Below are 25,636 nucleotides of genomic sequence, written 5' to 3' on the forward strand. Positions count from 1 at the left end.
TTCCACGAAAAGAAAGGCATCAATTTAAATGCTAACTACGGGGAGATGAGCTATAATCCTGAAAATTATAACCTGCCTTTCATAAGGAAATGCTGTAATTATGAGACAAACTGGCAATTGATCAGGAAAACGGAAAAAGAATCACTGGATGGTGAAAACTGTTTCTCTCAGGAAGGGACGGCTGGGACCCCAGTGTAGACGCTCCTTTCCACTGAGCTGGGCTGTGTGATAACCACAGCACTTGAGCGAGATCATTCTATAAGAAGGCGAAGGGCTGCGGGTAAGCCTTGAAACTTGTTCCACACACCACTTGGAAAAGTTTCTGTGTGTCTCCCCAGCTCTTTTCCTCTACTCCCTCAAAATAAAAAGCTCTACTTCCACGCTCTACTCTATACATAGTAGCTTATTTCGTGAGAGTATAATCAAAATGAAAGCTTCAGCAGTCATTTTTAGAAATTAGGTTTAAGAAATTTTAAGAGGATGACATTCCGCCCACTTCTCTCTCTTGAATAGGATCTGAGCCCGTTCGCTCCTAGGGACCCTAATTAACCCACTGAAGGCCTGTAGTCTAAGAGCAGACGCCTACTACAGTGTCCACTACAGCTGCACTGCACGCTTTCAGAACCTTCTAGGCACAAGAAGAGGGGAAGGAAAGGAAAGAGAGGAGAAAATGCATACTAAAGACTTTGGTAGCCTCTCTTCCTTCAACCCACCCCAAAACTATATATATGTACGTAAAAAATTTAGTAAAATGGATTAATTTTGAAGTCAAAAGCTTACAGAATTACAAATACAGTAATCAAGAATCTAATTTCTTCCGCTTAATGAGCAATTTGTAAAATAGATCTTTCTCCCTCTTTTTCTTCCTTTTATTTCCCAATTCCACGCTGGAGGCAAATGCTGCTCTTCAGGTGGTTCCTTCTGCTGCTACAGATTTTGGATGTGTTGATGCTGTAGTGCAGAGACCTCTGGAATACAAGGTAGGAGAGCTGGATTCTGTCCTTTCTCTGCCCTTTCCAGGCTGTGTGTCCTCAGGTACACCATTAGCTTCTCTGAGCCTACTTCCTCACCAGCCAAATAATGTAGGGGGCAAGGTTATTTCCAACAACCCTTCCATGTATAAGACTGTTTGAGTTTACAGAGAAGATAATCTCACATCTAAGCTTGAAGTCTCTGACTTGTTTTCAGGCTTCAGTGCCTAGAACGTGGCAGGCCCCCATGCATGTTACCTTAAAGCTCCTGCAAAATTAATAGAGCTCTTTGGCATCTTTTGCACATGGTGTTATAACATGTTAGGGTTACAAATTAAACTTGATGTAAACAAGGAAAAAACAATATGCATTAAGAAATAATAATTAAAACTCAAATGATTCATTCCCTTGCTAAAAAAATATTTCAGTGCAAACTGATCAAGGCGTCCTAGAAAAATACAAAGATGTTGATGAAGTACCTGAAAGAGACTACACCTTAAGCTATAGTTCAGGTCCACTTCTAGAAAGGAGTCTGGAAAAGCTCATTGGCAGCAGACCCAGGGGTCAAGGGGCCAGATAACCTGTGTGTGGGAGGCTGTGGTTGCCACCAAAGGAGCCAGCTGAAGTCCACCGTGCTGGGGAGGAAAATGAGGTACCTTCTTGGGGAGGTAAATGAGGAATGCCTTGGACTAAAGTGGGAAATTCCTTCTCTCCCTGGGGCTAGGGCTGAGTGGGGCCTGGACGCTGAGGAGTAGAAAGGTCAGCATCCTACAGTGGGCGTGTGCTGGCCCCTGCCAGGTGGGAGCAGGATGGGTGTCAGACAGGAAGACACTGGTTGGGGACCCTGTGCTCCTAGGAATGGCATGCGGTATGGCAGGTGTGCTTTCTGTTGCAGGGTCTTTTTCCCTAAAGCCTAAACTCAGGTGTGCTGTGGGGAATTAAGGAAAGCCAGCTCTACTTCTGAAGAAGTCTACCTGAGCCCAGGAAAAGGTGTCGTGGCAAATGTGAGTGGCCAAGTCACCATCTCACAGGGCTCTGCGGCAATAAGGCCACAAACGGAGCAAGGGAACTCAACAGACTTCTAGGGGAGCCCATGACAACTTTCGGAGATCAAGCTGGGGAAGATTCTGAAAGAGGTGAATTTCAAGCAAGTCAACTAGATCTAAGAACATACGTTTTTATATTTGACTATTTTATATATGACTGTATTTTAGTCATAGAACGGTAAGAACTAGAAAACATGAGTTGTTTTCAAACCTGGCAGATTGCTTTCTTCACTAGACCAATAAATAATGAATAACTACTACGTGAAAATTTAACCATAGTGGTGTATGAAATACAGAGATCAGACATTGCCCTCTGGAACAGGTAAGACACAGAGCATTTCATCATATCTGCAACCCAAGTGGCCATGAAACACAGTGGGAACATGAAGACTTAGAGGAGCAAGGCTTGCATGAAAAAGCAAACCTAGTGTTTCAGCATCACAGTATTATAATAATAACATCTGGAAAATGAATCCTCATGGGCCTTAGCACAATGTGTCAACCGGAAATAACTGCTCAAAGAACTTCTTTGTGACTTTTATCTCATGTACATCATTGACCACCTAATGCGCAGGCACTCGAGTTCCAAAGGTCATTCAGCCTACACTGTGGTTTCAACTGAAGAGATGATGAGGTTCATAAATTTGGAAAGGAGAGCTCTATTTCTCATAAAGGGCTGCAGCCTGCAGGTGGACAGTCCAACAGGCTGGGAAGCAGAGCCTCTGGCCAGAAGCCAGGAACGACATGCTTGCAGGGTGGACAATAGGAACGGGACATTATACTGAGCAGGATGGCCAAATATACACATTTAACCAGCTATAGGACTTATGAATATTTATGAAAGGAGAAACATGCACATGCACAACTAAGCTTTATGCCCCTTTTTGGGGTCCATGTTTAGAAAATGGTGGCCCTCTGATGTCAAAAGGTGAAGCAAGGACACAAAAACCCTCTCTGCCCACACTTGGCAGACTGGTTGAAATCACTCCATGGTTTGCGGTCTTGTATCAGGAAAGAACACTCAACGTTTGCAGTGCAGAAAGCACAAATAGGTAGGAGCAGATCAGGAGACTAGTTTCTGTTTAGCCCTCAGAAAAAACCCCAAAGGCCATGGGCAAAGGAGGGGGTATATCGAGGTGTGTCTGGCCTCCCATCTCGTCAAGGCTGGGAACTCAGTTTTAAGATTTCTCTGGGTTCTCCTTGGTGAAGAAGGGGTCCGTTCAGCCGGCGAGGGGCTTAGGATATTGTTTTAGTCCACAATGGTAAAATACTAGGGGTCTTGCTGCTTGTATTTTTTGACATATGCTCACATTTTTAATCTTTATATTTTTTAGAGTGTTTAACTGACATCATATCTACCTTCATGATGAACTATTAAAGTTTATTACTTTTTAAAAATGAAAACCAGGAAAACAGATTTAACAATTTAAGTGAAAAGGGTCTGTTTTAATCAAAACTTAACAAGGTAAAAATCTCAATACCTGGGAAAGAAGATTTAATGGCAACTACGTCAAGTAAATGAGATATTGCATGTTAACAGTCCTTGTACGTAACCGTTCCTATGGCTGCACCAAAGAGTCACTGCACGAGGAAACAAGGTTAATCAATGCCCTTCCATTCTTCGGAGTCCCCTGGGGTATCATTCTTCAAGCAGGAAATCACTGCTGCTAGATGGGGCCATTTGGTTATAGCACTGATGGATGGTTTGATATGATAAGTCACTTAGCTGGGCAGACATCCACTGAGGCCAGTGGCATGTTGTACGTTAAATTGGAATCGACACAGTTACACAGAATCAAAAGCTCTTTGATTTATGCCTTTGTTGAATAAACAATATTAGTATGGGTTTGAAACAGTCCTTTTTATATTTTTACAATTATTTATTATTTCTCATCATTTAAAAAAGGCAACTTTCTGAATTATGGCAATCCTATTGGCTGTCTAGTCAAAAACTTCCAAAGGGATTGGAAAGTTTTTAACAAAAAAAGTTTTAACAAATCCCAAGAAGTACACAAAACAGGAGCAGGATTTGGACAGTTAATGGAATCACAAGCAAGACAGAGCATTTCCAAGTTTTTAAATGGTCCCTTATTGACCATAGTGAAGTGACAAAAGCACATTAAAGACATAGTTGCATAACATTTCTTATCCTCTGTGTCCCCTTAGGAGCATCTCCAGATGGTCCAAAAATGCTTGGCGGAATCGAGGCCTACCCTGGAGGATCTAAATTGCCCTTGGTTATGGAGCCCATTCAACCACAGGCCTCCGGACAAGACCTAACTCACTTGGGAGGTCAGACTTTTGTGATTTTATGGCTGCACTTAAATAGCTCCATTTGATCTGCCCCAAACTGGATGCAAAGCTCTCCCCAGTGTGGCCCATTCCTCAGCATTTTCCCCTAGGAGTGCTAGCCCAGTGTAGACTTACCCGGGTCCCCTAAGCAGTAAATTGCCCTCACTACTGAATTGGTAGTATTTACGGGCTAAGTAAACTGAGGTTTCACACAGGGATAGAAAAATGGCAGGGCCCTTTTGAGTAACCCCTGCAAAGTAAACTTTCCACATCACTCTTCCAGGAATGCTCCAGACATCTCCACCAATAGGGTTTCTTGTGGGAAACAGACCAAACTGCACCATACAATGGCTTAACATTTGTTATATGCAATACCATATATATTTCATATATGAAATATGGACTCAAATTTGAGATCAAGCCCTGATTTACTTTCTTAAAACAAAATCAGACAAGATTAGAAAGGCACCCAAATAGAAAATGCAAATTTCTGACTGGATGGTTGTTAGGAAATACGTTGTGCGCTAACCAGTCAGACTCCAATCAGTCTGCCGAGCACAGAAGCATCGGGACTGAAATAAATGGGATGAGTGTGAGCACCGTTTCCTCTATGGCACTTGACTGCGGTATTTTTGTTTATTTTCTCTTTTAAAATTCACGTTTGAGAAATGAATAACAACAACAACTGGCTACAGGAAATTGCTTATATTCTTTCATAGTAAAGTAAAGAAGGGAATCACATAGTGGTTTTGTTGGCATACATGAAAATCTGGTATACACTTCCCAAACATATGTATGAAGTTGCCTATAATAAGATCTTTTCTTATGTTGTAAATAACCAAGATTAAGAGTTCGAAAAAAATCAAGGGAAACGTCTCTCAAATGGAAAAACACCGAACACTACAATGACTGCTAGAGGAAAGTTAGTAAAAGCTGGCATAATCTGCAAAGGCATCAAAACAGGGGGGTGGGTGGAGGGTGGGACACATAGTGTTTAGTTACTGCTCTCAGAGAACTGCTCCTTGCATCCTGCCTCCCCTGTCCCTAGGTCTGTCCCACTGAAGCTGGACGAAGGGAAATGCTACTTTGGGGCCTCAAGATAGAAGAGAATCCAGCTATCCAAGGTGTGTGTGTGTTAGGGCTCTTTTACTGGCAACTATAAATTCTTATGATAATGTCATAGCAGAATTACACCTTACTGATTTTGATGTTGAAGTGATGAAAGCATTAATTGAGACATGGGGGGAAATATCACAATTTTATGAAAATAAAATGCTGTTTTGATGTCTTATTAAACACATACAAAAAAGTTTCACTTGTTATTGTCTCCTGTATTTTGTTCTTAATTCACCTAGAACTACATGTATTGGGGACAAGGACTAGAAAAGCAATTCTGTTTCTTTCATTTAGGTTTTTGTGTGTCTTGTGTGTCTCTCCATGATCAGAGTAGGAAGGGGTGTTGGAAGTTGTCTGGCCTGAGCCAGCGTGTGAGGAGCAGTTGGTTTCCATAAATGCACCTACAGTTTCTGCAGGAACTCCTCTATGATAGACCATATATATCATCACAAGGTTGATGGCAACCATTTGAGACATTCTTTTTCTGTGTATTTAAAATCTGGCTCTTCCCCTCAAGTGGCCTGAGGTGATCTGTGAAAATGGTTCGCTGTTCACTTGACCCAGAAAACCCCACAAAAATCATGCAAGTCAAGAGGTTCAAATCTTCGTGTTCACTTCAAGAACACTGGTGAAACTGCCCAGGCCACCAAGGGCATGCATATATGAAAAGCCACCAAGTATCTGAAAGATGTCACTTTAAAGACACAATGTGTACCATTCCGACAGTACAATGGTGGAGTGGGTAGGTGTGCCCGGGCCAAACCGTGGGGCTGGACACAGGGGCGGTGGCCCAAAAGAGTGCTGAATTTTTGCTGCACATGCTTAAACATGCACAGAGTAATGCTGAACTTAAGGGTTTGGATGTAGATTCTCTGGTCACTGAGCATACCCAGGGGAACGAAGCACCCAAGATGCATGGCCGAACTTACAGAGCTCATGGTGGGATTAATCCCTACAGGAGCTCCCCCTGCCACATCGAGATGATCCTCACTGAAAAGGAAGAGAATGTTCCAAAGCCAGAAGAGGTTGCACAGAAGAAAAAGATATCCCAGAAGAAACTGAAGAAACAAAAACTTAAGGCACGGGAACAGATGCAACATAAAATAAATGAAAATAATAGCAAAAGGAAAAAAAAATAAAATCAAATCTGACTTGCTACAACTTTTACCTAAGTTTTGCTTCCTACGCGTTAAAAAAAAAGTTATGGCAACCCTTCAATGTCGACCTTTTTAAGTAACTGAAAAGAACTAAAAGATTAGGGTCCCAATATTACTTTTTCCATATCTAACACATTCTATTCTCTCATCATTCCTCGTGGGAAGGCTTGGAGACCATTCACCATCCTATGTTTCTCTGCTGCATGAGCTCAAGTCAGAGTTCATTGTTATTATCACTGTTATTAAACAGCACCCATTCATTAAGATATGCCATATCCTGAAGGCATTTAAAGAAATTTGCCTTAATCTTCTCAGTAAGAGACGGCAAGCATTTTTACCCCTATTTTTCTGTTGAAGAAACGCGGGTTCAGAAAGCTGAAGGAAGTTCCCTGAAATCACATGCGTTACCAGTGGACAAGACCACATCTGCCCCAGTCTGGTGGCTTTGAAGGCTTATCCCATATGAATGAAACGCAGCCCTGCAGGCAGGACCTGACCAGCGCAGGGAACAGGACAGCCTGCCGCTTGCTGCAAACGGAGCACGACCCTTCCACGGACCCTTCCACGGGAGCCGCCTGTGACTGTACGATCGGTTTCGACAACTGCACCACACTGTTGGCTCATGTTGAGTTTGTAATCAACGTAAATCCCAAAATGACTTTTACCTAGATCGTTACTAAGTCTGACTGTCTGACCACCTCTCCACCCAAACGGTTTTCCATTTTGCACTTGATCCTTCCTAATAGAGGGAAGTTTTACCTCCATTCCTGCTAAACACTGGCCTGCCAGCTCTGCTTGAGTGGTGCATGCAATTCGCTTCGCAGTAAGACTAGATTCCAACACTCGGGGCCATTTGTCTCTTTTAAAGCTCTGTATTGCTTAAAAAAATAACTGTCTGGCTGTGTTTCCGTGCCTTCATCCAAGTCTAACAAAAACTCAGGTTTGAGGAGAGGGAACACGGAAGGACATTTTCCCCAGTGCGATGCTCTCCAATCTCCATCTACCTGTTATGCCCGGGTGTACCACGCCAGCCAAACTCTACTTTCCACAGTTTATATCAAGAAACAAGAGACATTTTGAATATGCTTTTTCAACTACCATCTCATTGCCACCTTGAGAAACACACCACTGATTTTACAACACATTTTTCTAACTCAGCCCATCAGCTACGTAAGCCCATTGAACTTCTACCATTTTCAAATTTCCCCATATTCTTCACCAAGATGTCAGCAGTGAATGCATATTTTCTAATACCAAGGTCTGTTGTGAAACTGAAAATATTCTGCTAGCGAAGGTTTTAATATCGTAGAAAAAGTTACTCTTAAAAATCTGTCAAATTTATAAAAATACCTTATTATAAAGGAAAATAACTGACCAATATTGCTATACCATTCAAAATGTTCACAGTGACATAAAAAGTAACACTTACTTGTCTAAACTTAATTACAAAATAAAATTTTTGTATTCAAAACCACAGTGATTATCTATAATGAATTTGAAAGGCAATAAACTATAAGAATTCTAGAAGAAAATGTTGGAAAAACTCATAGACATTGGCCTGGGGAAATAATTTATGAAGAACCCCCCCAAAGGCAATCACAGCAACAACAAAAATAAATAAACGGGACATGATCAAATTAAAAAGCTTCTGCACAGCCAAAGAAACTGTCACGGGAACAAACATACAAGGTACAGAGTGGAAGGAAATATTCACATGCTAGACATCTGGTAAAGGGTTGACAACTACAATCTATATAAAACTCAGGAAAATCAGCAAGAAAAAAATCAAACAACCCTCTCAAAAAGCAGACAAAGGACACGGATAGAAACTTTTCAAAAGAAGACAAACAGCCAAGAAACATATGAAAAAATGCTCAACATCACTAATCATGAAGGAAATGCAAATCAAAACCACAATGAGATAATCACTTATCTCCAGTGAGAATGACTTTTACCAGAAAGTTCCAAAACAATAAATGTTGGCATGGATGCGGAGAGAGAGGAACACTCATACACTGCTGGTGGGACTATAAGCTAGTTCAACCTCTTTGGAGAATAGTATGAAGATACCTCAACAAGCTAAAGGTAGAACTACTATTTGATCCAGCAATCTCATTACTGGGCATCTAAACAAAGGAAAAAAAGACATTCTATAAAAAAGACATCTGCACTAGAATGTTTATAGCAGCACAATTCACAACTGCAAAGATGTGGAAACAACCCAAGTGCTCATCAATACATGAGTGGATTAATAAAATGTGGTATATGTATACCATGGAGTTCTACTCAGCCACAAGAAACAATGGTGATATAGCACCTCTTGTATTATCCTGGATAGAACTGGAACCCATTCTACTAAGTGAAGTATCACAAGAATGGAAAAACAGGTACCACATGTACTCACCATCAAATTGGTATTAACTGATCGACACTTATGTGTACATATAGTAGTAATATTCATGGAGTGTGAGGCAGGTGGGAGTGGGGAGGAGGGGATGGAAGTATACACACCTAATGGGTGTGGTGTGTACTGTATGGGGGATGGACATGCTTGAAGCTCTGACTTGGGTGGGGCAAAGGCAATATATGTAACCTAAACATTTGTACCCCTGTAATATGCTGCAATAAAAAAAAAAGAATTTGAAGCACAGACATAAATTAGACTTGGCAAAATGGTATTATCCTCACTGCATGAAACACTATGAACCCATCCTTAGAAAACTCTAGTAGCCATGGCTAGAGGATTGCCAGTTACCTATTTATTTCATTATATAAATGCAATCAGTGAAAGACTCTCCTCAAAATTAAGGAACAAAGCTTAGCTTCTCAAGATCAAGTTTTCCAAAAAAGTAGATTTACACTAGAACAACCCCTCTCAAGGTTACACAAGTCCTTTAAAAGCTTCATAGTAAACCCCAGCTAGGAGTATATTCTTGGAGCTCCGCATTTCTAGAATTCACATCTAACTCAGTAATTGGGCACTCTGGTCAAAGAAACTAGCCAAAATCAAAGCCTGCCAAAGGCAAGAAATGAATCTGTGCATGGCAAATCTTACAGGGTTCTTAGAAATCCCTGCAGTAGGCCATCAAGCAAAGGATGACTAAATTTTCCCATAAATTGGTATATGACAGACTAAACATTAATAACTTTTGATGTAAGAATTTATTTTCAAAACAATATGTTTTTGCTATGTTCTTGCAATCTATAAAAATTTAGTGTCCCACCCCTCATCCCTACCCTAATGAATCCAATATAAAATGGATTTGAATCTTCCGTTGCAAGAAAAGCACCGGGTGCGTAGATACAGTATGCAAATATTAACAGGCATGATATGGGGTTTGTAAGACAGAGGAAGCAAAGATGAATGAACAGGGAACGTGGGCAATCAAGTGAGCTTGGTGCTGGCTATAATGAGGAAAGAGGAGTGGAAATGTGTGAGGACACACAAGTGTGCACTGCTTGTGGTGCCTGGGAGAGAATCTCAGCACAGCACCAAGGAAGGGGTGACGGGGAGGCAGGTGGTGGGAGGGGCTGGCTTAGAGGGGTGTGTGTGGTTGCCTTCCTTTATAAGGGCAGGGGCAGGAGCAGGAAGAATGAACTCTTAGAATGAAGACATTAAATCTGAAATGGAAGTACCTTGCTACAAGTGCAAGCCATTCTTTCTTGGTGCATACACAGACCTGTTTCCATAGCTTGAGTTCATGCCCTGCGTGGATTCTCCATGGTATTCAGCGAATCCAACAATCACCAACCTCTGCAGCTACTGACAAATTGTGTTGTTCTCATCTGCTAACTTGGTCTTGCTCAACATCTCCAACAAAAGGCACTCAACTGCCCTTCTCTGAGAGGAATTTTAGCTTTCTTCACAAAAAAGAATAATGAGTAGTATACCCTTTTCACACTGAAGTTGCAACGCCCACCACAATGTACATTTAAAAAATTACTCATTCCCTGAGCAAGAAAAGGACATGGCATTTCAAATTATCCCCCTGCCCTTTGTACAGAATTTGTAAGTTTCTGCCAAGTAATAAGTAACTTGGCCATAAATTATGCAAATGAAAAAGGTAAAATTCTTGTAAATAACAGCTCCTAACTGGACTATTAAAGAAAAACTGATTTTTATGCCTTTAATTTCTTTTTCCTACCATAGAAAGTATTATGGATTCCATCTTTTTTTTAAATATAAGATCATACTTTAGTTTTGATTATATCATTTTAGGACATTATATATATTTTTAGTAATTCGATCCCCTGTTAGAGACTTTGGAAATAATTTTGTATTTAGAGACTGGGTTTGAAGTAATTTTCCAGAGTTCTAGAAAAATAAAGACGCATCTTATTTGTTTTATACCAACATTCTCCAGGTCTCAATATCTAGGACAAAAAAGTTTTAAAATAGACACTTACCTCTACATCACAGGTATATTCTGATCCGTCCAGAAGTATCACTTTGCACTGCATGCTTTTAGGCTTTTTGACTATCTTTAATGGAGACCTAGAGAGTTTACTGCTAGATGACCTCTGAGAAAGTTTATCGTCTTCTAATTGCTGATATTCGAGCTGTTTTGCAGCCCTGGCAGCAAACTCCTGTTCCTTATCAGTGACCTGTGAAGAGCAAACAATCGACAGTTTTCATGGCAAGACAAAATAAATACTACATTGTTCAGGCAATAGCATAAAACTTTAGAAACAGCCTGCTTTCCTATTTCCTGGAGGATGAGAGATGTCTGAATCAGAACAGTAGGAATGGATCTACATATACAGATATTTATCAAATATAATATAATGCTAAGTTTTACCCAAATAACTTTTGCCATTTAAATGTACCGATAGGGCCTTATTTCAGTTTAATTCCAGGATTTACTTTAGAAGCACTGAGTTTGCAAATGCTATCAAGATTTCACTAAGCAAAGAAGGAAAAATTGACTCTTGACTTTTAAAAAAAAGCATTGGATAATATAGACCTCTAAAACACATCATCTAGATTTTTGTCTTATATGTTGTACTTTCTTAATTCACTGACTCTTTCTATATTCCATTTGTTATAACTGCTCCATCCAAATATATACAAAGCATCTGATAAACTTTAAGGCCTAGAAAACTTGAAGTATTAATCTTTTCAGTGATTTCACACACCTGTTAAAATATTTGATTTAGTTCTAAGTCAATTCAGTGAAGTCAGTAGCACTGAAATTCATCACAAAGTAATCCCCTATGTCTGTTTCCCTTCATTGTTATGAACCAGTATAAGGATGGATTAAATCTGTCCAAAAGCTTTACTTTGCTTTCAAATCACAACAGACTAGTCCAGGCTGGACTCAAAACTGCAGAGGACATCCTACTTAACAATAAAATTCTCCCTGAACCAATCCCCTTGGAAATCTCTCTATGTACTGATCCTTAACTACTCCCCCTACACTCCTCTTTTCCTTCTGCAAAAAAGCACTGACATTCCAAATAAAGATATGGCACCAAAATTCAGGTTAGGGTCTTGAATAAGCACAAACATACTAGCAGCCTGGTGCTAAACCCACATGGGCTCAAAGAGTAAAGATAGTACTGATAGTTTATCATTTCAACTTTTCTATTAGCCTCTACAATTTTACAACACTCTAGTGTAATTACAAAGGTATTTTTGGCATATTTGTTTTGGATTTTAGATGCATATTTCTGCCTTGTCTGTCTTGTTTTCCATCCAGAAGATTTCTAAGATAGTCCTTTCTTCCATACCTTGCCCAGGAATTCAAGGCAAAGTCCTGAGAAGTTCTCAAGGATAGAAAGAGACCAATCTGCCAACCTTATAAAAAGAAACCAACAAAAACTTGAATAACCAATTTCAAAGGCTAGAATAGTTGAGAAGGCAAGCTTCAGCTAAACCAAGTAAATAAACTAAAGAAAACCTGCTCTGGCAACTCAGTTCTACTTTTTTGACCACTGCGCTTTCCATACCAATGCATTAAAATAATAAGTGAAAGGAAATCATAAAACTGTCACCAATTTTGGCCTTGAGGTAGCTTAAGTATAACTTTGGTAACCTTGGAATTGCATATCAACAACCATAACACCTGTCTGTTAAGTGTCTTATAATTTACACAAGACTCTTGCACATTTAAGTTATATTTTTAATCTCATCATAGGCAAAGGTCATTAAAACCCACATTTTTGTTTAAATTTTACCTGTAATAAACTTTTTCTACTTACTAGGGGATGAAACTTCACTTTTCTTCTACTAATATAAATATCTGTGTGAGAATAAACTTTGTGGATTACTTTAAAATTTCAGCTCCAGATGTACCTTAATCCACCACCAAAGGACAGGCCTTGTTGCTGGGAACACTGGAAACATGAACTCATCATGGATGCTCTTACACACATTTTTAAATCAATTGTAACAACTCTAGAAGAGCAAATGAAGTAGCTCAAATGAAATGTCAATCATGGTCATGATGCACTATAATTTACAAATATTGGTATCAACCATTTTAGCAAATCCTTGACCTCGTTTAATCCTCACAGCAGCTCTGTGACATAGTATTACTACCCACATTTTCAGATAAGGACAGACATACACAGGGAGCCTAAGAAACTTTCTAAAGGTCACAAAATTAGTAAACTGGAACTCAAATCCAGCCAAACTCGTGTTTTAATTATCCCTGGGTGTCAAAATGTACTTTGTTTTATAGCTTCCTAGTATGAATCAAAGAATTCTGTGGAACGATCCTAGAAATCATCTTTTCTGAACCTTCATTTTGTAGATGTAAAAGTTGAGGCCCCAGAGTGTAAATGAGTTCTCTAAGGAGGTTACTATTGGAAGAGATGGGACTTAGGTCTCTGCCCTTTGTAGCCAGTCATCTTTCCTTTTTAGTATCATTTCTCTTGTTCTGTATCCAACATTTGACCATAGAAGATAAAGAAAGTACATTTAATCATGTCTAGCTATAGATACTCATACTTTTCTATAATAATTTCCTATTTTCATGTTATTTCATTTTAGACTTAAGAGGAAAGAATAAAGAAAAAACCACTCTGGTAAGTTAAAACTTTTCAAGATTAAAAAAATGAAACAAACAAAAAATAAAACTAGCCACTACCATCATCACTCCTACACAAAAAGAAAAGAAAAGGTAAAGGAAAACAATGGCAATGGCAACAGCTCCTTAGATTTTTGTTTGCCAAACTGGGATGGGATCTCCCAGCTCTTCATCACCAAACCTTGGAGATCAGACACATCTATTTATACAGTGAAAATAAATGTTATTACTAACACTGTTTAAAAGTAGAACATGCAAAAGCCCTGGGAAAAGAAAGAAAACAATCTGGTGGTAAATATGTAGAGTTTAATGTTAAATGTTGTTATAATGTGTCATAACTTCCAAAGATTTTCACTAATGTGCTGGTTTCAGGCCCCTTCTCTCGACATCTTAGAATTTCTACCTTGACACATACACTTCAGACCTACCAAAGGTTAATCACTTATGGGGACTCCAGATTTCTGTACTACATGTAAGTCTATACTCTAAAATATGATTCCAAGTTTCAAGTTTTAAGACGGAAGAAATTTAAACATGGACTCCCTTGAGGCCCAGGTATAAACTATATACTTTTTTTATATGAAAACTTTTAAAAGATACACATTACTCATGACAAACATGTACAGGGAATAAGGCTGAAAACACAGATGCATACAGGGGAGGGGAAGGGACCTACCTGAAGGTCCATTAAAAGCAGGTGGCATATTAGGGTCAGAATGCTGCCTGGGGGAGAACAAAGTAGCTCTGCCCCTTAGGCTTGAAATAAAAAACCACCGCAAGCATAATTAAAGCTGTCAGTTCGCTGTCTATCTTTCCTCTACATCCAGATAGGATCAATAATCTCCAGTCCAGCCTCCAGTGTGAGCTTAAGTGTTTTAAGTAAATGAAGCTGTTACCAAGGGAGGCTGCGGAATGCCATTCACTGAAAGCCTTAAAATAGCACAGACGTTTTCCCGGCCGGGCCAGCTGGGGCCGAGCAGATGACCCACAGCTGCCCGCAGCCCGCCCGCCCGGCGGCGCTCACCTCCTTCCGCGCGGGCGTGCTGTGCGCGGCGGCGGCGAACTGCTCCAGGGCCTGGCGCTGCTCGTCCGCGCCCGGCGGCCCCGGGCCCGGCTGCGCCCCCGCGCGCCCCTGCGCGCCCGCCGCCTCCTGGGGCTCGGCCTCCTGGTCCGGCTTGGATTCCGAGTCTGATCCGGATTCGGTCGTCATGGTTGATTGTTCTGCAAGCAGGAAAGAGGGCAGATCTCGTCAACACCGCGCCCTTACCCTTCCTGGGCAGGAAAACTAGGATGCCGGCTGCGGAAGGCTGAGAGAACCGCGGCAGAGATGCGCACCACCCGGCACCAGCCTGGTGCTCACGCCCCACAGAAACTTGCCCAGTTACCGCCGAGATGGGCGCCCACGAGGGGCTCCGAATTCATATTTAACTAGAAGTGAAAGTGGATTTGTAATGATCGCAGGTTTTACTTCTATTAGATTTTTTTTGCCACAGAGGATCGTATAATGACGTTAAAGAATGTCATAATAATTAAATAGCTTACATTTAATTTCAGAAAAATGAATTTGCTGCATCAGGTGAATATATATTTTAATCCCTGGGAAGGATGATGGCATAATGGAAGCAGACATCCTTTCTCGTTTCCCACCCCATTCCTCTCCCTACACGGGGGCCTCCTAACCCCTGGATCTACAGGCACTTCCAGGAACTAATGTCTTTCCCATTTGATTTCTCCTAATTCAGTTATCCCCCTGTGAATGAGCAGCCACAGCTACTCTAGAGGCTCCTTTAGGGACACGGAATCTGTCCCACTGTGGACAGGCAGGGCTGTGGCTGGGCGGGGCACAGGGCAGCATCCCTTCCCTTCCACATTAATTCTCATCCTTTCTTCTTGGCTTCCTCCTATTTCCCTTGAGTGTTAAAAGATGAGTTTGTCTCATATCTCACAAGGAACTCAAACAACAGATCCTAATAATCTGCTGATACGACCTTTAAAAAGATCCAAAATATAACCACCATCTTCTAATAGTTTGCTAGTCCAGATGCTTCACTATTTTCTGGCTCCATTTCTACACGTGGCAAATGAGGACACTGCACATGGTCATGCCTAAAGAATTTATTTCCTACTGTTATTATTTCCCCCTTCTAAAATAAGATACACCATTATGTTTTAAAGCAGATTTCTGCTCTAAACAAGAAAGCTGCTAATGCCAAGTAGATACCATCAGGTATGCGGGGTAACTCAAAAACAAGTATTTCATACTGTCATATAATTTCCCTTCTCAATTCTAATTTTATAGTAAAAATATCATGAATAAAAGGTTCATATAGTACGTTAAGCAAATCATACACTCTTTGGTATAACAGAATTATGCAAAATAAAACTGATAACTCTATAGTAAAACCAATATACATCTTATCTTCATAATACACATCAGAATATGTTTAATAATTTGAAGAAGGAAATACTACAAATCCCAATCTATGTTATAAACTAAATGCTTTCTATTTAGGATTACTTTTCACAGTCACCAGATACTCTTTCTGTTGAATAAAAGACATATCAACTTGGCATGTGCTCAGTTGCCCAAAGGCACATGTAAATATCAAGTCCGAATACAGAGACAGTGATCCAAATAAAATGAACAGACTTTCTTCTTTTTTCCTCTTACAATACATTTTAGGTTCTTAAGCAAATCTTGAAAGTAAATATTATATTTGCTTTTGTATGCTTATCCTGGAGAGTGATAAGAGTATACAGAGAAACAGGGAGGAGAAAGGCCATGGGTACGCTGTGGATTTCAGGGCCTACAATCAAATTTTACCTTTGAAAGAAAGAGGATTAGTCTAATAATCAATTCAACCCATCAAACACTTACTGAGTACCAAACATAAGCCAAGCACTGTATGCATGGCTTGGAAACAGAGATGAATCTGTCGTAACCACTCTCCCCACGCTAAGGAGCTCATGGTCCAAGGCAGAAATAGGATCTCCCCAGAATCTATTTTCTCCATCTTCCTTTACTAAGCTTTCAGTTTTAGCAGGTACTCCTCCACCCAGCCTGAGAGGATGATGAGTAGTAGCCACATGACTAAGACTAGATCAGTGAGACGATGGAAAAAATGTATTGAATGTTTAGGTCATTTTCATAAAGACAAAGCCACTCTAGATTTCCTTTCCCATTGGCTGGGAAGTAACAATGGACTATCCACTCTTGCCTATTCTCCTTTCATCGGTCCTCTTAGCAGCCCCAACCCAGGCCATTAGAGTTTCCTTGTCAATATGCTCCTCTCTCTCCCTTAGTATTCAGAACGTGCTCTCCTGCTTTATTCCAATTTCTCTGGTCATGCCTTCCCACTCTATCTTACAGGTTACTCCTCTACCCAACCTCCAAATACATCATATCAAGTAAAACTCAATTCTGGGCCATCTTCTCTTCTTTATTTACATTTTCTCTCCAACTGACAACATCTTTTCCTAGGGCTTTAAGTAGTTCCTATAAGCCAATGGTTCTCATGATCTTATTTCTAGTTCAAACCTCTGTTCTAAGCTTTAAAACTAGTACCCAATGGCCTGCCGGACACTCCCCACCTCTGTTCTAAGCTTAACTAGTATCCAATGGCCCAATGATATTCCCCATTCTCTCCCAATCCTGTTTCTCCCCACTCTCATCTTCCTTACCTCACTCAGTAAATGGCAGTGTCATTCCTTCAAGCCAGAATTCCAGAAGTCACCCTTGACATCTTACTTTCCTTATCTAATCCACAACATAAAATTTTGCTGGTTCTATTTCCAAGATATATCTTGAACTGGTATCCTGCTTCTATACCAGCTAGCATCATTTCTTTCCTGAAGTCCTCCTATAACCTCCAAGTGGTTTTCCTTGCCTCTATCCTGCTCACCTCTGCCCAATCTGTCTAATCATTACAAAATAAAAATCTAGTCATGTTACTCACTACTGAAAACCCTTCAATAGCTTCTCAATGTGATTTCAGTAAAATCTAAACTCTTGATTACGAAGGCCTTCAAGAATATGCCCCAACACCCTGTCCAGTGGCCACTGCCTACCCCTCTTTCCCACTATGATCTAGCCACAATGTCTCCTTTTAGTGTCTAAATCACATCAGTTTGCTGCCTTCTGGTTTTTGAGACACAGGGAGAATTTTCTTCCCTCTGTTCTTAAGTGGTCAACTCCTTATTCCTCAAGTGTTGACTGTTTTGGAAAAGCTTTCCCTGATTACATAGTTATTCTAGCTGTGTCTTATTGTTTTCCTACTTATAATTATCAAATTTTATAATTATTCTACATTCCCCTGACCTCCTTCCAGTATATACAAGGGTAGGAACCATGTCTGTTTATACCCCCAATATACCCATTACCAATGTAATATGGCAACATAGTACTTTAATAATTTAATTATTTGATAAATAACTAAATTGCAAAGTCAACCTCATTTTTATCAGATATGTATATGTAAAAGTATAACTCTTACTTATAGTCTTTAACCTTTGTAAAATCCTCAAGTGGGTAAAGAGTAGGTATTTTTACGTTTTATAGTTAAGAAAAAAGAACTCTGTTAAAAGTTTCAGAACTAAAGACCTCATAAGGTAAAAGGAATGCTATTGGGCTGTTCAGTCTAATGAGTTTACCAGTAGAATGAATGGCTTCCCAAAGACTCAAAAAGAAAAGGTTTTAGGTGGTTTACATAATCTCTATTTAAAAAATTACCAGCATCACTAAATCATAAATATTAAAGCAAAACATAAATGACTCTAGAAAAGGCATTATTTTTTTTTTTTAAAGAGTTTCAGTTTTCCTATGGCAAGACAATTTTTGCATATGTTTAAAATAATTTTGGATATCATCAGTATCTTACTATCGAACATCACATATAGGATTCTGTGTTGCTATTTTAAGTGGCTCAGCAAATCATGCCTATAATTTAATAATTAGATGTCAGGACTGTTACAGAAATAAAAAACTAAAATCTCCTTATAAAATGTTTCCATTCATTTCACTTCAAAACCATCAATAAGCTTTATAAACATAATACATGAAAATAATCAGCATCAAATAAGTTGCCATGTATGATGTTGGGTAAATAACTTAATTGTTTAGTCTCCTTCCTTGCAGATCTTTCCATTTAAGCTAACAAGTCTGTCATCTCTCTTATGTATTTCTTTCAACTTTCTTACTACTTTTTAAACATATGAGTTTTAACACAAATGTAGTTTTATTAATAGTATATAACTTTCATATTAATGAACTTCAAACTTTTAATTAAAAAGTTGTCAAATTTATATTAAAATATGAGTCTCTCTAAACACATGACATTAGTTCCTGGACTTACTATGCCTGAAATAGAAGGAACATCCCAATTGCCTTAGTAAAGGAATATCCCAATTGCAATTCAATGTTATCAGTCTAGTCATGAAACCATTTTGCACCTGCTTTTGTCTTAAATGCCAAGACAGTCTGCAAAGCAGAGAACCAGCTAAACACAAGCTAAATAAAAATGCAAAAATGAATAGAGCCCAGAAACCACCTATCAACTATTTTAATAATAAAATAATCTATCATTACTTTGAACCTGTGAATCATACCATATAATATTAATAACTTACCTGTTGGACATCACATAAATCACAGAACTTCAAAAACATGAAAATAGGCCGGGCGCTGTGGCTCACGCCTGTAATCCTAGCTCTTGGGAGGCCGAGGCGGGTGGATTGCTCAAGGTCAGGAGTTCAAAACCAGCCTGAGCAAGAGCGAGACCCCGTCTCTACTATAAATAGAAAGAAATCAATTGGCCAACTGATATATATATAAAAAATTAGCCGGGCATGGTGGTGCATGCCTGTAGTCCCAGCTACCAGGGAGGCTGAGGCAGAAGGATCGCTCGAGCCCAGGAGTTTGAGGTTGCTGTGAGCTAGGCTGACGCCACGGCACTCACTCTAGCCTGGGCAACAAAAGCGAGACTCTGTCTCAAAAAAAAAAAAAACATGAAAATAAACTCCTATGCCCTTATCAAATATTTCTTAGATCTATTATTTTTCCCAGCACTATAGGCAATAATGTAATAAATGAAAATCATTGCTGTTTTTTTTAAAAAAATGATTATGCTATATTTTTACTATAGATTGTTATTTTGGACTAATTTTAATAAAACTTTCATGGCTATTGACAGATAAAGTAATAAAACATAAAAATGTAAGGCTTTTAATCTAGACTCTCACTAGAATCAATACCCAATTCCACATATCTTAAAGGGTGTAAGTTCTTTTTTTTTTTTTTTTTGAGACAGAGTCTCGCTTTGTTGCCCAGGCTAGAATGAGTGCCATGGCATCAGCCTAGCTCACAGCAACCTCAAACTCCTGGGCTCAAGCGATCCTTCTGCCTCAGCCTCCCAAGTGGCTGGGACTACAGGCATGCGCCACCATGCCCGGCTAATTTTTTCTATATATATTATTTGGCCAATTAATTTCTTTCTATTTATAGTAGAGATGGGGTCTCACTCTTGCTCAGGCTGGTTTTGAACTCCTGACCTCGAGCAATCCGCCCGCCTCGGCCTCCCAGAGAGCTAGGATTACAGGCATGAGCCACCGCGCCCGGCCAGGGTGTAAGTTCTTATTGTACCTGCAAATAAACCAGTGCTGATGGCTTAGATCAGCAAATTTAAGTTCAAAACTTTAACAGTCCTCTTTCCTAACCATATGCCAATATAAGCAAGCCATAAACTTATTTTTTAAATGGCAAAATCATAAACACTTAAAGTGCTTCTAACTTTAACTCATTATTTTAATAAGTTTATAGTGTGCTCCTTCACTCATATACCTAAATGCCAAAACATTTTTTTAAAATTAGATTTTCACGATATTTATGTTGCTTTGGTTTGTCTTTATTCTTATACTCATTCCCTGCTCTCTGGGATGACTCTTGCCACTTGAAATCACACTTTTCCCTCTTTGACTAACTAAAGACTACTATTAATACTTTCCAGGCTAGGCACAGTGGCTCACGCCTATAATCCTAGAATTCTGGGAGGCCGAGGTGGGAGGATCGTTTGATTTCAGGACCAGCCTCAGCAAGAGCGAGACCCCATCTCTACTAAAAATAGAAAGAAATTAGCTGGACAACTAAAAATATATAGAGAAAATTAGCCGGGCATGGTGGTGCATGCCCATAGTCCCAGCTACTCCAGAGGCTGAGGCAGAAGGATCGGTTGAGCCCAGGAGTTTGAGGTTGCTGTGAGCTAAGCTAATGCCACAGCACTCTAGCCGGGGCAACAGAGTTAGACTCTGTCTCAAAAAAAAAATACTTTCCAAGTTTCCTTTCTCTTCTCCTGATCAATTCACTTTGAACTAAACTGTTGATTATTTGGGTTACTGGAAATAAATATCATCACCTACAATGCCAAACAGAAAGTGATGCAAAATGCTGATGCTAAGTTTTGACTTAAACTATGCCCTTTCTTTATACTAAATTGACCTTACTAATTGTATTTTGCTTAGGCTGAAAGGGCTTGAATTCCTAGAAACTCCAAATCCTAAAAGTTGGGGTAAGAACATTCATAAATATGCTACTGGATGGCAAGAGGAGCCCTTCATTTTTTAAGGAAATGTAAGTTATATTTCAATATGCCTCTCTCAGGGACATATTTATTAAAAGACTGCCAAAAGAAATGGTACTGAGCTTCAAAGAATGCATTGTGCAGGTGTAAATGAAATCATACTCACAATTCCAATCCAATTCACCTACAAAAAGACGGTCATTGCCATGCATTCCTGGCTTTGTTCCATTTCAGCTGTAATTTTTTATTCCATAGAAGAAAAAAAAGTCAGTTTATTCTCATCTTTTCCACTTTTAGAAGTGGCATCTCTAAAACCTCCATCTCCTAACTAAATGAATGCTAAATTAGCTTCTGTATTCAAATTTACCTACCTCTCTTGCTGATGTGAAACTTCAGTGGTATTTTATTAAAAGGTACAAAGATTTAGTGAAAGAAAATGCTTAATAAAAATTTCTGTCATTGTAAGACAAGATTTCTGTGGAATAACAATGCATTTCATAAAAGAAAACTCCCTTATACCATCTACCTACAGGGATGTAGGACTATAACAGATAAATTTTTTACAAACCTTTTTTCTCCTTTTATATTTCAACTACACATTTACAGGAGAAGAGAGGCGAGTAGGCTGGCAGACCTTACGCAGCGTTAAGTATTTGTGACTACTGAATACTATCCACTAGTCTGCAAAAAACCATCACTGTAAACAAACTAGAAGGCAGTTAAAGTCCCTTGGCCCTTCTATTGTTTTTTTCCTACCTTTGTGAAAAAAATGCCTTAGTATCATCCACCAAAAAACCCCCCAAAACCACAGGAAACTACAACAACCTGCTATTGGTCCCACATTCTACTCTTCTATGAGCTCCATCTCTACCCCTCCAATACAGCCCTACCTCCTAACTTTTCTGTAGAGCTAAGCTTCTGGAAGGAATCTTCTTTTCATGCTGTCACCACATTCTCCCTCTCACTCACCCTTCAGAATCTTCCCCATTATTCTAGTTATCTTGCTAAGGTTGCCAATAACTTCCCCACTAGCCAATGAATCCTATGTTGTATCACTTCTCATCTTTCAATTCTCCATGTGTTTGACACTCTCTTGATTTTCCTTCTACCTTTTCTGCCTACTCTGCCTCATTTCCATTTGCTTCTTCATATCCCATTTCTCATATTCTATTTCTAAACCTTGCAGTTCTTTAGGAACCAGTCTTACTCTTTAAGTCCTCTTTCTTGGAGAGCTTATCTGCTTCAATTCAAATACAATGACAATTCCAAAATAATAGGTCCCTCAATTTGTGACCTCTCTCTGAGCTTCAGATCCATATAAAACTCTCCTTCTCATTTTTCTACCTGGCTGTCTCAGAGGCACCTAACGCTGAACATTTTTCTATCCAAACCCTGGATCTCTGCACCCCCCAGACCCCCCAATCTGTTCCACTTTCATCTTCCCCACTTTAGCAAGTGGGCCCCCAACTGTCTAACTGCTCGTGCTGGGATCAGGACACCACTTGTCTCCTTTCTCTCAACTCTCATCCACTTTACCCTTGGCAATTTCATCCCTTGAATTGTGTTTAAAGGAAGAGTAGAAGACAGGTGAAAGTTATAGCCAGAGGTGTCCAATCAAGCAAAAGCAGAAGAGGATGGAAGATCACATGCACTCACTTGTGGGAGGTTATAGTCTGGTGATACCGTGACTGGAACAGAAGGGCATAAGAACAATGGGAGGTGACGAGAGGGGATGACAGCGAGCCAGGCACAGGGCAGGTCCCATGGGCCATCTGTGGGACCTTAGGCTTTCATCTCCTTAAACAAAGGTCAGTCTGGCAGCCATGGGGAGTCGACTGGCATCAGAATGTATCAGTCAGACTTTTCCACTGTTTCAGCTCGAAATTAGACCAAACAGGCCTTGATGGGGCAGCATTGGACCTGTCACTCTTCAAAGTACAAATCAGTGAATTCAGAACTGGTTATTATTAAATGTCTTTCAAAAGTTGATAGTAAAGAGCTGAGACACGGTTTGTGACCTCCGCAGGGGTAATTCTAGCAGTTTTTTCAAACAAGCTTGTTAGCCATGCCAAGTTCAAATCTTATAAGCCAGTATGCTAACTCTTACGAAGTGGACTGACTTTTTAAGATTATGCAAGAAGCAGAAAGTTGGAATTGTTATAAAGAAGACATAGTGATTCAAAACTCATTTCGCAATGACCACTGCACACTTTTCAAAGGCTTACCAAGGTTCGTCGCTGTGAGACAGAGACTTCCTAATGGCATCGCACGTCTACAATTCGGTGGTGGAAATTTAAAAAACTAAATAAGACCCCCCAAAAAAGTCTCCTGCTTCAAGGAATGTGCATTCTGAAACGTTATCCAGAGAAGCTAAGCGAACCAATCACCCAGGATATGAGAACACAGCCCAGAGGAGGGGGCTGTAAACAAGTCTGTAGGGCAGGAAGGATTTCCATAGGAAATAACACTTGTTTGACAGAAAAATAATCACTAACCTTCAGTCCCAAGTTAAAGGACTAGTTTTAAACTTCAGACATCACAGGCTACTTCAGAAAGATAAAAGGGGAATCGGGGATGATGAAAGTCCTGGGAGCAGCAGGAAAGACTGTGCGCTCTGGGCCTAACCGGCCACGTGTTCTATGACCTCAGCGGAATTTCTGCTCTGCAATTCCGAAGTTCTAGGGCTCCTGAGCCAGAGACGCCATTGTACTAACAGCATGACTCCAAAGTGAAGACAGATACTGACGCTCCTGCTGACAGGGCCCCACGGCACCCCAGTGAGAAAGCCAGCTCTTCCCACCTGCAAGGGTCGGGCTCTGCGCCTCATTAGCTATTTGGGTTTATTAAGGTTTTATTTAGTTCACTGATGCAATACTTAGATAATCTGAAAAAGTTGGGGGAAGAAAACCACTCTTCGTTTACTTAATAGCTTGGAAAAATCTGGTTGTTTTCAGTAAGCTTTTAGCTTTCCAAGTTCAAAAATGTTTAGATCAATGTGCGAACAGAAAAATTAACAAATGCAGTTTAGAATATATACATTGATATGGAGACTAAGGAAGCATTTAACTTACCAATATACGTTCATATTTCCAAACCCCTCTGGCGCCAAATACCAGGGTATAAAATTCCCTATGCTGTTGAAATACCAAGACTCTTTGGTTGTTACCACAAGTCCCCCAAATACATTTCGATAAACAAGGGAGGCAGCTGGCTCCCCCCACTACAGGAAGGGGAACCGTGTCAATGGAGGACTTGAACAGAGGTCAGTGACACTATTAAGAGGCAGGTTCCTGAGGGGGCAAAACGGCTTGCCAATTAAGTCTATCCAGGGTGTGGCAGAAGAATAAATTCAAATGCTGTTCCAGGACCCGTGCATTGTGCACACTCTGTTAAAACCAAGGAATTCCCCAGACTGGGATTTCTGTATGCCAGAGGTCTGGGAAAGAAGGCTCAGGGATCTGAGCATTTGTTTTGCTATTTTAAAGGAGAGTGTACATCGAGCAGCCATGTGGCTGCCCACACTAACAAGGCTTTTTTGCTCTGGGTTGGAAGCTTATCAGCTAAGGTTAGAAATACTGACCACATCATTGCTTCATTCATTAACACAGCCTTCAACAAACTTTTTCTGAACAGCTGTTCTGAGGCCTGCGGAGACACTAGAGAGGAACGAGGTCTCTGATCTAGTGGAGTCTACCTTCTCATTAATTGAAAAAGAAAAAGTAGTAACAAATGTCAGCTGGAGACAGATGTTATTAAATAACCCAATTAAAGTAAATGGCTTGCCGCTTTGGATTGGGTGGTTCGGGAAGCCTTCTCGAAAGAGGAGACCTTTAACCAACATTCAAATATCAAAAAGAGTCTGCCATGTGAAGACACGGGGTCTGGGATAATGCCTGCAAGGAAGACTAGTGCCCAGGCTATGAGGACGAAATGAGCTTGGCTTGGTCAAGGAATGAAAAGACCAGAAGAGTGGGACTGCCCGGGGTGTGGGGCAAGAATAGTTCATGAGGCTGGATTTTATTTTAAATGCAATGGAGCATTCTGGGATGAGTAATGATAGGGTCTCACTGAAGCTTTTAAAAGGTCACGTGGGCTTCTGTGTGCAGGAAGCAAGGTGGGAGCAGGAGGCATAGAGACTGACAGCAAGGGTACAGGTGAGAAAAAAATGCCAGGGCAGCAGGAGAGAGTGTGGATGCCCTTCGAGCACCCATCAGAAGCTCTGACTGTAGCTTTGGTAAGAGAGGGGAAATGCCCCGAGCTGCATCACCTTTAATGCAGGAAATCATTAGTGAACCCTATGTCGTCAGCAATAAAAATCGTCAAATTCAGGTGAAAAGAAATGCCACTTTCATTTATAATGGATGCATTCCTGTGGTTTAAGTGGCAGCTCCAGCCTTCCAGAAAAACAAATTTAAAACATATTAACATGAATAGCTTTGGCCTTTTGAGGAG

General features: G+C 40.1%; 1 protein-coding gene across 33 annotated transcripts in view; it reads right to left on the reverse strand.

Annotated features, from left to right (window-relative positions):
* The window catches only part of EPB41L3 (erythrocyte membrane protein band 4.1 like 3), a 217,618-nt gene that overhangs the window by 71,652 nt on the left and 120,330 nt on the right, over positions 1–25,636 (reverse strand). For 32 of the 33 annotated variants that reach the window (XM_075993637.1, XM_075993644.1, XM_075993638.1 and 29 more), the window contains exons 2-3: positions 14,638–14,834; positions 10,990–11,187 (exon numbers count right to left, since the gene is read on the reverse strand). In XM_075993637.1, coding sequence (XP_075849752.1) covers positions 10,990–11,187; positions 14,638–14,834 — 395 coding nt within the window. The remainder of the gene's footprint in view (positions 1–10,989; positions 11,188–14,637; positions 14,835–25,636) is intronic. The other variant, XM_075993645.1, reaches the window with a different exon arrangement.

Source organism: Microcebus murinus, chromosome 17 (genome assembly GCF_040939455.1).
Source record: "Microcebus murinus isolate Inina chromosome 17, M.murinus_Inina_mat1.0, whole genome shotgun sequence".
Taxonomy (NCBI): domain Eukaryota; kingdom Metazoa; phylum Chordata; class Mammalia; order Primates; family Cheirogaleidae; genus Microcebus; species Microcebus murinus.